Genomic DNA, 14,855 nt, shown 5'->3' with positions numbered 1-14,855 from the left:
ACAGTCGTCACAAAAACGTCAACAATGATGCCGACATATATTCTTCGTTTTTATTTAATTCAACATTATTAGCCGGAAGTAAAATATGTTTCAGGAAAATTACCGAGAGATATTTCTTCGTTTTTTAAAATTAGTTATGTGCGAATAACACTTTAAATAGGTTTATTTGAAATCTTTAATTTTCCACAATATAATTTACTTGCCATTTATCATTTGATGATTACGAGACAAATTCCTCTTGAGGATCGTGACAATTCATGCGCTGCGTGGAAACTTCTATTTCCAAAATGAATGAGACGATCGATGAAGAACGCAGACTTGAACAGGATGCAGCAAGAAAACGAATGAGACGGGCGAACGAGTCCATCGACGAACGTCAAGTCGTCAATGCAAACTTGCGGGGTCACCCGTGGGAATCCCACGGGCATGGATGTGTGTGACATTTCGACATATTGAGTTAGATGCTGCACATTCATTTTTACAAAATGGTTACTGGCAAGTCATCAGATCCAGAAATGGTGTAAAAACCACCGTTTAGAGGCCATTTTTCCCCGCAAAGCGGGGGTTGGCCTTTTCGGGGACCGTGGTAGTTGTTGTTTTTTTGTCCCCTTTTTGAAGCAATGTTTTACGGCCGGATGCCCTTCCTGACGCCAAACCTTTTTGCCGCCTTCAACGACAAACAGGGAATTACCAGTGAACTGGTACTCAATTAGCCGACCTCGGAAGGATGACAGGCTGAGTCAACCCCCCTGGCATTAATTCGGCGATCGACCGAGATTCGAACCCAGGATCCTAAGCCGGCACCCTAGCCGCTAGCCCAACACCAGAAATGGTGTCATGAACACAATTTATTTACGCACAAGCACAAAAGCAAGACGGGCCGATTTCCGATTCCGACGGGCCGACGGGCGAGACGGGCCGATTTCCGATTCCGACGGGCCGATTTGGAGCAAGAAAAAGAACGAGACGGGAGAAAAAGGAGAGAAACGAGACGGGGAAAGCCGATTGGAGAGGCGAGTGAGGCGCGATTGGAGAGGAGTGTGAGGCGCGATTGGAGAGGAGTGTGAGGCACGATTGGAGAGGAGTGTGAGGCGTGATTGGAGAGGAGTGTGAGGCACGATTGGAGAGGAGTGATTGGAGGGGAGTGTGAGGCACGATTGGAGAGGAGTGTGAGGCACGATTGGAGAGGAGTGTGAGGCGCGATTGGAGAGGAGTGTGAGGCGCGATTGGAGAGGAGTGTGAGGCGCGATTGGAGAGGCGTGTGAAGGATTGGAGAGGAGAGGAGTGTGAGGGATTGGAGAGGTGAGGGATTGGAAAGGAGAGGGATGTGAGGGTTTGGAGAGGAGAGGAGTGCTAGGTGGAGAGAGGAGAGTGTCAGGTGGAGACAGGAGAGTGTCAGGTGGAGACAGGAGAGTGTCAGGTGGAGAGGAGTGAGGGGTCACATATTATGTGAAATAACTAAATTCACACCATTTCTGGATCTGATGACTTGCCAGTAACCATTTTGTAAAAATGAATGTGCAGCATATAACTCAATATGTCGAAATGTCACACACATCCATGCCCGTGGGATTCCCACGGGTGACCCCGCTAGTACATATATATATATATATATATATATATATATATATACATATATATATATATATATACATACATATATATATGTATATATATATATATATGTATATATATTGTTACGGATCTCTCCGTCGGCCTTCTTCCCCTTATCAAGGGGGGATCAACCCCCTTGTCTTTGACTGACCGACGTGAGTCCTGAAGTTGCACAGCTACCCCCGAAGAGGCAGGTGCACAACCTCGTTCGTAACTGCGGACAGATGTGAATTGCCGAGCGGTCTAGCAACCGCGGCACGAACCATTAGCAGAGACTAACCCGATCCTGAACGTTGGCCAAAATCGCGCCACAGGTTTTCAATGAGGGAAATCACAAAAACGACGGATGTGAAGAAGAGGAAGACAGAGGTAGGAAATACAAATATAATTTATTACTACTATTTACAATTCAAAAGAAACCAAGGAGGAGGAAGGATAATAAAATAAAGGCAGAAAGAGGGACGGACCAGAAGGACACAGTGCAACACTAGCTTAACTAAACGGTCTTACTTAACCCCAGGACAAGACAAAAGACAGACTACAAGCGCACTTACACGTGGGCTGAAGGCAGGAACGAAGGACTGGAAGGAGAGGAAGGTTCAGCTGAAGCAGAGGAATGGCTGGACGGACGAGGCGGGATCACAAGGCGGGGAGGATGCTGGTGGTTGGTATGATCGCGGCCCGAGTTGAGCAGCCGCTGACTCTCCTCAACCGTCTCTCGTACGGCGACGTTGCTTTGTCGCTGCAACTGCTGTCACCGCTCAAGCTGCCGTGGTAAAAACGGCGATGGTCTCCAAGCTCGTTGGTTCGTGGGGGCTCCCTTGGTCATCCACTTCCTCAATCGTCTCAGGTGGGGGACTGGGGGTGCGTCACGTGCTTCCCAAAGACTCATCTGCCGCATTCCCCCAAAAGGCTTGCGCGGGCGCTTTTATATCGCGCCTCGCGATCAACCCGCGCCACGCCCGTGCTGGTATCTCACCAGTCCTGATTGGCGGGTGGGGGCTCGCTGGCTCCACCTTCCGATGACGATGGCGGAGACACGCCTTCTCCGAAATTACCTCGTGGCTAATGGTGGAGTGCAGTTGGCAATTGCTGACAAATGGGGAATTGGAAGGGAATCTACCTTATTTCAATTCGGTGCAATGCAGTGTCCATTAATGGAAGACAGAGCCTTAAACTAATACACATAATAAGGAGATAACTAATGAAAAGGGAAATCTATGATTTGCTAAGTGATTGTATATGGACTAACTAAGGGACAACCTTTGACCTTTACACACAACACGGAGGGTGATATTTACACACAAAAAAAACACAATTCTCAAATCCACAACAATATATATATATATATATATATATATATATATATATATATATATATATATATATATATATATATATATATATATATATATATATATATATATATATATATATACATAGATATATATACATAGATATATATATATACATACATACATACATACATACATACATACATACATACATACATACACACACACATTACATTACATACTAGCCGAAAGCACCCGGCATTGCCCGGGTTCTTTTTGAATGAATTTACTACTATAATTCAGCTTTTACTCGTGGCCGTCGAAGATTGACTACTATAATTCAGCTCGGCTTTTAATTGCGAAATGGGCCCAGCCCGGCCGATGCGGCCTCGACCGGCCTCGCCACCTAGCCTATAACCTTCCCGGGGCCCGTCCCGACATTTTTTTTGTATTGGAGGTTTCCTCCTATCTTTCACCGTTCAGGAGATTAGCTTGCGCAGACAAACAAACAACTTTCTTTTATATATGTATAATAATAAATAATAATAATATAATATAATATAAATAAAATAAAATAATAATAATAATAATAATAATAAATAAAAATAATAATATTGTTACGGTTTTTAGAACCTTCACTTTGTAAATTTAGTATTAAATTTCCTGTGTACATTTCCCCTTTTAATTGGCTGTTAATTGAAATGAGTGCACCGTAGCTAGTCCATATACAAGCACGTAGGCCATCATAGAACCTCTCTATAGTTATTTCTTATTCTATGTTAGTATAAGGCTCTGTTTCCCATTAGTTGACTGCATTGCACCAGATGAAATAAGATAGATCCCCTTACAATTGGGGATCCTCCATTTTCAACTGCGTCATTGCCATTCGCATTGCCAACTACATTTGCCGCCATTATGGCGAGGTCATCTCGGAGAAGAAGGTGGGAGGAGTCAACCAATCGCCAGGAACAAGGCGTGGCTTTGCCAACGCCTCATCAAGGGGGCGGGATCGGTGAGCCCTCGCGACCAATCCAGGCCGAGGTGAGCTCACCGATGGGCGTTTCTAAAAGGCCGGCGGCTTGATCGCCACGCGCCTTATAAAAGGAAGTTGGGAGGGACTGCTTAAGCAGATGACCGCAGCAGATGACCGAGGGAGCCAGAGGCGTGTCAACGAAATACGTGTGCCTGCCGCCGCCTTGCTCGCTTCCAGCCCGGAGAGGACCTGCTTGCTGTGCCGCCCTGCCAAACCTTCCAGCCTTGTGGTCCCACCTTCCTCTCCTTCCAGCCAATCCAATCTGCAATTCCCTATTCGTGTGAGTGAGTTCGTTCTGTCTGTATTGTCCTGGGTATAAGTTAAGCCTGTATAGATAAGCTAGAAATTGCTCTGTGTCCTTCTGCTCCTTCCATTTCCCTGTAAATTACATTTGTTTTCTTCTCTTCCTTTAGTCTTGTGTAAATAATAATAAATCCTGTTATTTCCTACCTTCGTCTTCTTCTTCACATTCGATCGTCTTTGTGATTTCCCCATTGAATACCTGTGGCACGATTTGGCCAACGTTTAGGATCGGGTTTAGTATTGCTAATGGTTCGAGCCGCGGCCTGCTAATCCACTCGGCAAAATAACATCTTGTCCACGGTCTCGAACGAGGTTGCTCACCTGCCTCGTGGAGGGAGCTGGGCAGCTTCAGGACTCACGTCGGTCAGTCGCAGACAAGGGGATTAATCCCCCCTTGGTAAGGGGAAAAAGGGGCCGACGTTGAGATCCGTAACAATATATATAATAGAAGAAGATAGAATATATTGATATGGTTTTGAGATTTGTATATATGACATCATTAAAGGCTAAAGGTTTGCCCCCCATAGTTAGTCCACAAGCAACACGTAGGCCCACTGAGAGTATTAGTTATGTCATAGTATGTGTAAGAATAGGCCATTTCCCTAGTAATATCTGCGTTGTGTAAAGAAATGAGCTTCGGTCCTTTCATCTTTGCGCCACCCCCCAATTACATCAGTGGGCATAATCGATCCCGTGCCCCATTTGGCATCCCTCAAGTTTGTTACGCTTTGGCTACCCGCAATTTGTTACGCTTTGGCTGCCAGCAGCGTTCGCTGCCCTTTGTTCGCTGCCAGCAGCGAAACTAGCCAAGTGACATGAGGTAGGCCTTAAAAGAGGGAGCGTGAGGTTGGGGTGTGGCAGAGTCGAGGAGCACGTCAGAGGCGGTGACGGTAAGGGCTCCCAGCCAACCAGGGCTCGGAGGGCATGGCGTGTTTGGGCATGGTGAAGAACGTCTGGTAAGTTCCAGAGAGTTTGCTGGGCAGGGCTATATAAGCCTTCGCAAAAGCCCTTAAACAGGTCTCGTGAGGAGAGAACTTGAGGACTGGCTGGAAAAGGACTTGTTGGAGAGCACTGATGAGGATTGGTTGTTGGAGAACTCACGAAGTCGCGCGTGCATACGACAGTATCAAGGACTTGGAAGCGCATTGCTCGCATTTATTGAACTATTACGTATGCGGCCGCAGCGGCGAGTGATTAACCGCCATTGCCAGCCCTCCCGTTCACCCTGTAATAATCCCGTGCGCGCCAACGACACGCGGAGACCTCCTGGCCGCTGTATACATCTTCTTCGCGGTGCGAGTTGGGGACCGGAGGGAGAGCTGCCCGGACGCCATCCCTGGACCATCAACCTGTTCGTCTGCAACCCCGTGCGAGTGTGTCTGAGTGTGAACGGGCCCGTTTGTCCAGGGGATAAGTATAAGACTGTTTAAGGCTGCAGTCTTCTTCTGCTAATCATTGTACATTGTATAAATAAATTCTGTTCTTCCTTTCTTCCAAATTCGACCGTTTCTGTGAATTCCATCATTGGGTAAGCGTGGCACAATTAAGAACCGCTTGGATCGGGTTTAGTCATTGATAACGGCTCGGGTCACGGGTTCGCTACCGCTCGGCGTATCCACCAACACCCGTGATTCGGGCGGGGCTTATTTCCTCGTTTCTGGGCAGCGCGAGTAATTAGGTATTAGTGATTAGTCCTACGACCTTACTTCGCGCTGTCCGGGAGGGACGCCATAGGTCCCGGGTCCCGTCGGCTAGTCAAAGACAAGGGGACTAACCCCCCCCTTGGTAAGGGGAAAAGGCTGGCGCTGAGATCCGCAACTATATATATATATATATATATATATATATATATATATATATGTATGTATGTATATATGTATATATATTTACGGGAAAGGGGTGAGGGGGAGGGGTTCAATACAGCAATTTTTGTCAAACAGGATAACTAATTGGTCCGTCAGTTAAGCAACGGGTAGGCTCTGCTGGTATATTATATATATATAATCGCCTAATGCTGTCTGTCTATCCCACCCTGAAACATGGAAACACTCCTCGTAGAGAAAAAATATATATTTAAAAGTACAAGTTACTTCAAATTAATCCATACCTATGGGAAATTTACAAGTTTTTTTCAATTGGACAAAAATAATTGAACATGGGTGGTGTATAGACAACAGACAGCTACCTTGATCGCTCCCAAAAAAATTATTTTCTTTGCTGTTAAGAAATATCTAACCTCCCATTTTGAGATCTTTCAACCAGCACATGAATAAATCTTCCTTTTAAAAAAATATAATGGTATTTTTATGATGGACTTCTGCTCATAATCTTACTATAATTCACCAAATGTCCGTCCATCTGTCCGTTCGAAGGTACCGCAAAAACGGCTCTACCGATCGCAACGATATTTTGCATGAGTAGTCCGAGGACCCCCTGGAGTAAAATAGGCTATATTGTTTTTCCAATTTTTCCAATTTTCTAGTTTTTCCAAACACTATGGAATAATATTTACCGATATGAACAGTGATGTGGCTTTTGTTGAAGTTCTACGTACCAGGAGAGAGTAGATCGACTCCTGACGAACTCTTCCTATATAAACGTGCGGCTCCAATGTAACACGGCAGCGTGTGCGAAGTGACTGAGAAACAGGTGTAGTGGTCGCTTCCGTGTTACAGATTCGGCGCGCACTCTTCACACATATACGTGCGACTGAGAAAGACGTGTAGCGGCCGCTTCCGTTTTGCAGAATTCAATCTTCTTTTTCAAAATAGACGCCATGTACTGTTTAGATTTTGGTGATTTGCGTGTGATATGATTCAACGGATGTTTATATGAATCGTTTAAAATTTAAAAAGCCTTCAATTTCTGATATTTTGCCTTTTCATTTGTGCCTCCCAATTGAAGCCCCGCCCATAGGGCGGGTACCGTTGCTAGTGCATATAATCCATGATCTGCATCCCGTATTTTCACATCCTACCTCCCAACCGTAGTAGTTACCAAGCCCCCATACGAAATTACAGAGACAGGATGGGGAGAATTTGAGATAATCATCAAAATTTTCTTCATCGACCCCAATGAAAGGCCGGTGAGTGTGATCTTCTTGGCTCATAAGGGTTTTGTGCACGAAGCCGTTTTGTGCATGATTTCCTGTTTGCTTCAAGGTTTTGGTAAATTGTATTGTGAATGGAAGAGGTTTCAAAAATACTACGCTTTTATCTCTTCATTCATTCAGGTCACTGTTTACCACCTCCTCAAGCTGTTTCACAGTGAACCGAATATTATGTTGGGCAAAAAGGCTTTGGTGTCTGAATTCTATGACGAGATGGTGAGTTTGAACAATGCCCGCAACTCCTGTTATAAGACGTATTGAAATGTCACTTCATGTCAATGGATTAAAAACCAATGTAAGTTGTACCTGCACTTTCAATTTGAAAGAAATATGCAGGGTGTCCCATAAGTCTGGAACCACTGGGAAAAAATGTCATTCATGATTTTTTTTTTCGTTTAAAAATGATATTTTCATGATTATTTAGTTTTTTGCAGGTGTCCATGATGTCGCTGAGTAAGGAAGAATGCATCCAGTAATCCTGCTTGTAGGAAATCAGTCATATGGAGGTCGCTGAGGAATTCAACATATTGCATCCGGACCGCGCGCCGATTACACACAGCTGTGTAGGCAAACTGGTAGCAAAGTTCAGGGAAACGGGATCCATAGGAGATAAACCACGCTGTGAACCTCTGAGGACATCCACCGACGACCACAGCTACTACCCTTCTCACTCATTATATGAAAAGCCCCAAAAGATCTCTGGCGGTTGTCCACGGGCACAGGAGTGTCGATAAGCAGTATCCACCGCATTCTTCAAGCACACAAATTGCATCCTTACAACTTCAAATCCTGCAGAAATTAAGCGAAGATGATTTGGACCGATGGATGGAATTTTGTGAATGGGCTATGGAACAATGTACTCAAAATTCTGATTTCCCATCCACCATTCTGTTCAGTGATGAGGCTGCTTTTTACGCAAATGTTGAGGTAAACTGACAACACCCGCTACTGGTCACAAGACAACTCTCACTGGTTTACTGCTTCAAAGGAACAAGGTGCCGCTCGTGTGATGCTGTGGTGTGGCATTTGGAAAGACCGCATCACAGGCCCCTTCTTTTTTGATAGCACAGTCACAGGAGATGCTTACTTGCATATGCTCAATGAAGAAACATTCCCCATTCCCAACATGGTTCTAGCAGGATGATGCTCCTGCCCATTACAGCATCCGCATAAGAGAGTGGCTGAACCGGTAATTCCCTGGTTATTGGATGGGACGTCTGTGGAGTGGCTGGCGAGGAGCCCCAATCTCAGCCCTTTGATTATTTTTTTTTTTAAATCTCTGGGGTCACTTGAAGTCGTTGGTCTACACGGAAAGGAGTGGGTTTGAAGAGAGTGTGGGAGTTTGTTCAGCGACGCATGTAACACCATCACTCTTGACACCATTCGCCATGTGACTGCTGACTGGATACATTGTCTGCATTTTTGTATCAATCATAATGGTTGAACACATTGAACACATTGAACACATTCTGTGAATACAAGCCGTTTTTTATATATGTATATTTCATTTTGTATACAAAGTCGAGGCTCGTGGAAGAGCTAACACATTAAACACAAAAAACATAAACGGACACATAAAACATTTAATAAAGGGAGCGAGAGACAAGAGGGGGAGAGAGAGGGAAGCACACAGGGAAGTCGGTAGATCTGTGGAAGGGAGAGGGCTGGAGGGAGGGAGGGGGGGGGGGGGGTACATGATATAAAGCAAATGAACACTGCTAGGAATTTCAGGAATGAAGTCTGAGATTGAAAGAGGTGGATTTGGGTTGTATTAACGGGGGTAGAAAAGATCAAGATTTTGGATGGGGGAAGATAAGAGATGGTGGTGAACAGCTGTTTTAAAGACCTGGAGGGAGGAGTGGGATTGAAGAGAGTGAGTGAGTTTGTTCCATAGGTGGGAGTAAAGAGGAATGACGGAGTGAGCTGAGCAGAGAGTCTTGATTTTGGCAGTTTCACTGGAAGAGGGTTGCTGGCAGATCTTGTGCGACCTGTAGGAATATTTGGGGGACAGAGCGCAGACAGAGCAGGGGGAGCTAGGCCGGAGAGGCATCAGTAGAAGACTGAAAGATGACCAACCTGCCTGCGGTGAGTGACTGAAAGACCCTCAGAGTTAGCTTCATCGCGGGAGATTCCAATGATTCTGAAAGCTTTGGTTTCAACAGCGTGAAGCTGTACTAGGTGTGAAGCAGGAGCACCAGCGCAGAGGGGAGAGCAGTTACTCCATCAAGCTGCGGATGAAAGCTTTGTATGTGGTGAGGGGCTCACAAGTGCACAGGAAGGACTTCGCATGACGGAGGATGCCCAGTCGGTGACTGGCTTTGGAGGCCAGCTTGAAAATGTGGTTTTCCCAGGAAAGATAATGACAGATAGTGAGACCCTAAAGCTTGAGTGACAGAACTTATTCGAGAGGATTGTTGGAGAAAGTAGATGGGAGGGTTGTCCAGTCCGTCTTTTCGGAGAGATATAGTGATCGTGAGATTTGTCAGGATTGAAAGACGTTCCACTTGTTTGACCAGTTTGTGATTTTGTCCAGGTCTGCAGAGAGTGAGGAGGCTGCAGCCTGTCGATCTGAGGGTTGAGATATGGAGCGGCAGAGTGGAGTCATCAGCAAAGAGATAGAGGATTTTCCAGAGAGTCAGAGATCATTAACCCTTTGAGTACGGATGACGTCCAGTGCCGCAACCCCCGAAATTTTTTTGTGTACGGATGACGTGACTGCACGTCATTGACTATACCTATAAATAGATCGTCAGTACGTGGTTGGATTCCTGTAATGCCAAATTGATCCCGTACCAGGGGTATTTTTAAATCCCGTACTCAAAGGGTTAATTAAGACTAGAAAAAGCACAGGGCCAAGAACACTGCCTTGAGGAACTCCAGCCTGGACAGGAAGGGAAGATGAGAGAATTCCTTTCAGGGCCACATGTTGACTGTGACCAGAGAGGAAGTCCGCAAACCATGCGTGGAGGTTTCCATGGATACCATAGGAGGAGAGTTTGGTGAGCAGAGCGGGGTGCCAGACCGTATCGAAGGCACGAGATATGTCAAGGGAGACGGCTCTGATTTCCTGTTTGGCATTTAGGGCCTCCATCCATTGTTGAGACAGCAGAAGCAGCATGTCCAGAGCAGAGTGACCTGGTCTGAATCCAAATTGATGATCCAAGATCAAGCCATGGGAGAAGAGGAAGGATTTGATGTCAGAAGTGATGATTAATTCCATGACCTTGCTGATTAATTGGGAGCAGGCCGATTGGTCTGTTTTTGCACCTTTCTTGTGTAAAGCGGTAATGTTGGCTGATTTCCAAGCTGATGGCAGATGACCTTGAGCAAAAGAGAGGGTGAAGAGAATTGAGAGAGGGTGAAATGGAGCGGCAGAGCAGGATTTTAGGACCCGTGGGCTGATGCCGTCTGGCCCAGTTGCAGAATCAGAGTCGAGGTTTGAAAGAAACTTCTCCACCTTGTCGGGAGAGAAGGACACATAGTCGAAGAGCAGTTGGGTACGACTGGGTACGGTGGGTACAGAGAGAGACGGGTTTGCGACACAAGATTTTGAGGCAAACACAGAGTTGAGGCATTAGGCTTTGTCACGTGCGGTGTCAGCTGTGTAGCCGTTTGAGGTAAGGGAGGGAATGGAGGGGAACAATTTGAGCAGATGCTACCAGGATTTGGAGGAGGGGACAGGTTTGAGAGATCAGTCTTGACATCCGAGAGATATTGTTTCCTGGCTCTCCTGAGGGTAGACACACACTTGTTCCAAGCTTTGTGAAAGGAACGGAGGAGATAGCCTTCCGTTGCAAGCGCCTCATGGAAAGCAAATCCAAGTTGTTTCAGGGCAACTGCCTCAGCACAAGATTCAGTGTACCATGGACAGGAGAAAGGGTATTACAACAACTGAAGACGAGATGGGATAAATCTGTGCATGAGAGAGAGCAATTTTCTTTGGAAGAATTCCCAGGATGAGTTTATGTCAGAGACAGTAGAGATGGGAGACCAGGCCAGATGATTGATCGCTGCTTGAAGACCGTGCCAGTTGGCCTGAGTGAAATTCCAGACTCGTCGACGCTGAGGAGGCTCTCTGAGAATGGCCAGAGAGACGTCCACTTTTACAAGGAAATGATCAGATTAACCGATTGGAGCAGAAGAAGAGCAGCAGACACATGCAGGGAAGTTTGTCATAACCAAGACTGGAAGATATGATGTACCGTTGACAGATCCGGGTCGGGAAATTGACAGATTTTGTTTGTCCCAATGAGTCGCAGAAGTCCTTTGCCGAGGTGCCATGGCTGGAGCGAGAGGAGATTAGAAGGGGAGGGGTGAGGGGGGAGATTAGAAGGGGAGGAGTGAGGGAGAGATTAGAAGGAGAGAGTGAGTTGGGAGATTAGAAGGGGTGGGGTGAGTTGGGAGTTTTGAAAGTATTGGACGGGACCACCTTCAGAGGCCATTTTTCCCCGCAGAGCAGGGGTTGGCCTTTTTTGGGCACCGTGGTCCCCTTTTTGAAGCAATGTTTTACGGCTGGATGCTCTTCCTGCCGCCTTTGAAAGTATTGGACGATTAATGAAAATCGAACATTTATTACAAACCGGGTTTCTTGAGATTTTCAAGTCAGAGATCCGTTTGAAAACATTAGAGAAGGGGTGAAATGAAGGTGAGTTTAGTGAATGAAGAAAGGAAAAACTGTAATAGATAGAATTATTTTTTTTGAAGTGGAATGAATTGAAGAGGAAATTGAAAAAAGCCTTTTGAAGAGGAAGAAGAATAAAAACCACCTTTAGAGGCCATTTTCCCCCGCAAGCGGGGGTTGGCCTTTTTCGGGAACTGTGGTTGTTGTTGTTTTTCGGTCCCCTTTTGGAAGCAATGTTTTACGGCCGGATGCCCTTCCTGACGCCAACCCTTTTTGCCGCCTTTAACGACAAGCAGGGAATTACCAGTGAACTGGTACTCAATTTGCCGACCTCGGAAGGATGACAGGCTGAGTCAACCCCCCTGGCGTTAATTCAGCGATTGACCGGGATTCGAACCCAGGATCCTAGGATCCTAAGCCGGCACCCTAGCCGCTAGCCCAACACCAGGGTAAAACCTACACCAACACCAGGCTCGCCCAACAAGAGGAAGAAGAATAGCGAGTTATAATATAGCATGGCAGGGGGGAGTTTAAACATTTTAAAACAAAACCGTGAACAGTCTGGGAAATTCGCTGAAATGCAGAAGAATAGGAGATTAACAAGCCAGAGGAGCGGAGAGTGAAGGAATTGGGTGGTGTATAAACAATTTGTTAGTACGGGAGGAGGGGCTTCCTTTTTATATTCTTCGTTAATAGTATCTATTTTTTTTGAAGGTTAGATGAAAGCGGATCTGAGAAAGGAGGAGAAAGGTTGAAGGAGTATGGTGAATTATTCACAGATTGGAAAGGTGGGGAAAAAAAAAAAAAACGGCGTGGAGAGGACGGAGATATGATGGAAAGAAAATGGGAGTGGCGAGACAACAGGGTGGGGGAGGGGGGACCGCGAGGAGAGAAGGAAATTGTTATTATGATTACATACATATTTTTATATATACTGTATATATATTGTATTTAATACATTAAACAAAGGGTAAGAGGTTAGGTGGAAGTAGGGAGTGAAAAAAAAAAAGGGTCCAGAGAAAGAACGGACGTGAATAAACAACAGACCGACCAGGAGACTGGGCAGGCCTCGAGGCTAACCAGGCCCCAAACACGTACGAACAAACTGGCTGACTAATACACACAATTTGCATGAATTGCAAAACAAGATCTAACTAGAAACACACAGTAAACATACACAGCAAAATAAAAACTTCACTTTGAAAAAAAATAAAAACTTCACTTTGGTGGCCGTGAACGAGCTCAGACGACACAACCTCACCCGGGGAACCGGAAGCGGAAAAATGATCAGTTTTAATCATTTTGCCCTATGGTTCCAGACTTATGGGATGGTTCCAGACTTATGGGACACTATGTTACAGCATGTTACCAACATTATTCGCTTGATTTGTGCCTCTGCAGCCATGTGACTTATTTTATCAAAATTAAATACACATTCCAGCTCAGTTTGTCTGTGTGAAACACAGAATGGCCCTGTTAGCAGCATAACACACCTTTATGCAGAAGGTGATTCATCCATTTTCCTAGCTACAATTTAAAGATCGCATTGACTGGTAAAGGGTACATAAACAGAATGTTTATGTGGCAGACCCTTCCTGTCTTGTTGTTATTGTTGTTGTATAGCCCCATACAGTTCTCTCGAACAAACCTGCTGCATGGAGACAGCCAATCAATCTCCCAGGTGGGACCCAGCGATCAACCACATCCAGGATGGTGTACCCCCGCTTTCGCAAAGTCGTCGTCGCAACAGAGTTAGAGAAAATCTGGGTCCCGGCGATATCGCAACAATGGCGACGCCTTTCTCACCGCACTCAGCGGGACATTTCCGAAGGACTTTCCTCATTCCCACGGATGCCAATCTATGGGGATTGCCCATTCTCATAACCTATTAAATGCTGAGCATCCGTCAAGCAAGGAAGCAGTAAGAGCCATTTTAAAAAACAACAAAAAAAACAACATTTTTTTTGGTATGATTTAAATTTGAATCACCAACCTCCCAAACTTGGAGTGGATGCTCGAACCATTACATTGTCGCGTCTGCTTAATTTGCATTGATTCACTTCGTTTATGGATTATGTTTGAGTCGATCTTGGTGGAGATTTGTTTTTGAAGCCCCTCCCATAACGGATGTAGCCACTCCCTCAACGGGTGAAGCCACACCCATCAACGGACAGACTCAATCAGAGATACTAGGGCATGCCCGTACTATATATATGCCCGTACTATATATATATCTAAAATTATATCCCCCCCCCTCTATTTACATGAAATGGTTTGGTCCATTCGCAACGCCAAAGCGAACGGCGAACGGCTTGCGAGTACGGTGACAATCCCCCCCCTCTATTTACATGAAATGGTTTGGTCCATTCGCAACGACCACAGAACCCCCCCCCTCTATTTACATGAAATGGTTTGGTCCATTCGCAACGCCAAAGCGAACGGCGAACGGCTAAATCGCCATAGCTCGGTAACTACTTGTCCGATTAATTTCAAACCTTGAAAAGGCACATCCTCGGGTCCCCAGCAATATACCTGGCAAGTTTCAAGTATATCGGACCGGTAGTTGTCGAGAAACAGCGGTCACAGACAAACATACATACATACATACATACATACATACATACATACATACAAACATACAAACATACACACAGAGATTACTGGAATTATAGATAGATAACCCCTTATTAGTCCTCTACCGGTGTACACCGGAGGGAACTATAGGTTTGCACTCCGTCCCTCTGTCTGTCCGTCACGCAAAGAACAGTTTTCCGGACTTTTTTTCTAAACTCTTAATGCTAATGATTTCAAACTTGGTGCATGGTTTCCTCATGATAAGTTACAGATCAAGTTCGAACTTTACGACGTTTCGATCATTTT

General features: G+C 45.5%; 1 protein-coding gene across 2 annotated transcripts in view; it reads left to right on the top strand.

Moving 5' to 3' along the window:
- Positions 1-14,855, top strand: part of YEATS4 (YEATS domain containing 4) — a 45,747-nt gene that overhangs the window by 26,344 nt on the left and 4,548 nt on the right. Inside the window, exons 3-4 of one of the 2 annotated variants that reach the window (XM_068117220.2) lie at positions 7,236-7,330; positions 7,478-7,570. In XM_068117220.2, the coding sequence (XP_067973321.1) occupies positions 7,236-7,330; positions 7,478-7,570 (188 nt within the window). The remainder of the gene's footprint in view (positions 1-7,235; positions 7,331-7,477; positions 7,571-14,855) is intronic. The other variant, XM_068117221.2, reaches the window with a different exon arrangement.

This window comes from Myxine glutinosa, chromosome 5 (assembly GCF_964187855.1).
Source record: "Myxine glutinosa chromosome 5, kmMyxGlut1.1, whole genome shotgun sequence".
In the NCBI taxonomy this organism is placed as follows: domain Eukaryota; kingdom Metazoa; phylum Chordata; class Myxini; order Myxiniformes; family Myxinidae; genus Myxine; species Myxine glutinosa.
The sequence above is the reverse complement of the archived record's forward strand: the minus strand, read 5'-3'. Positions and strand labels throughout refer to the sequence as shown.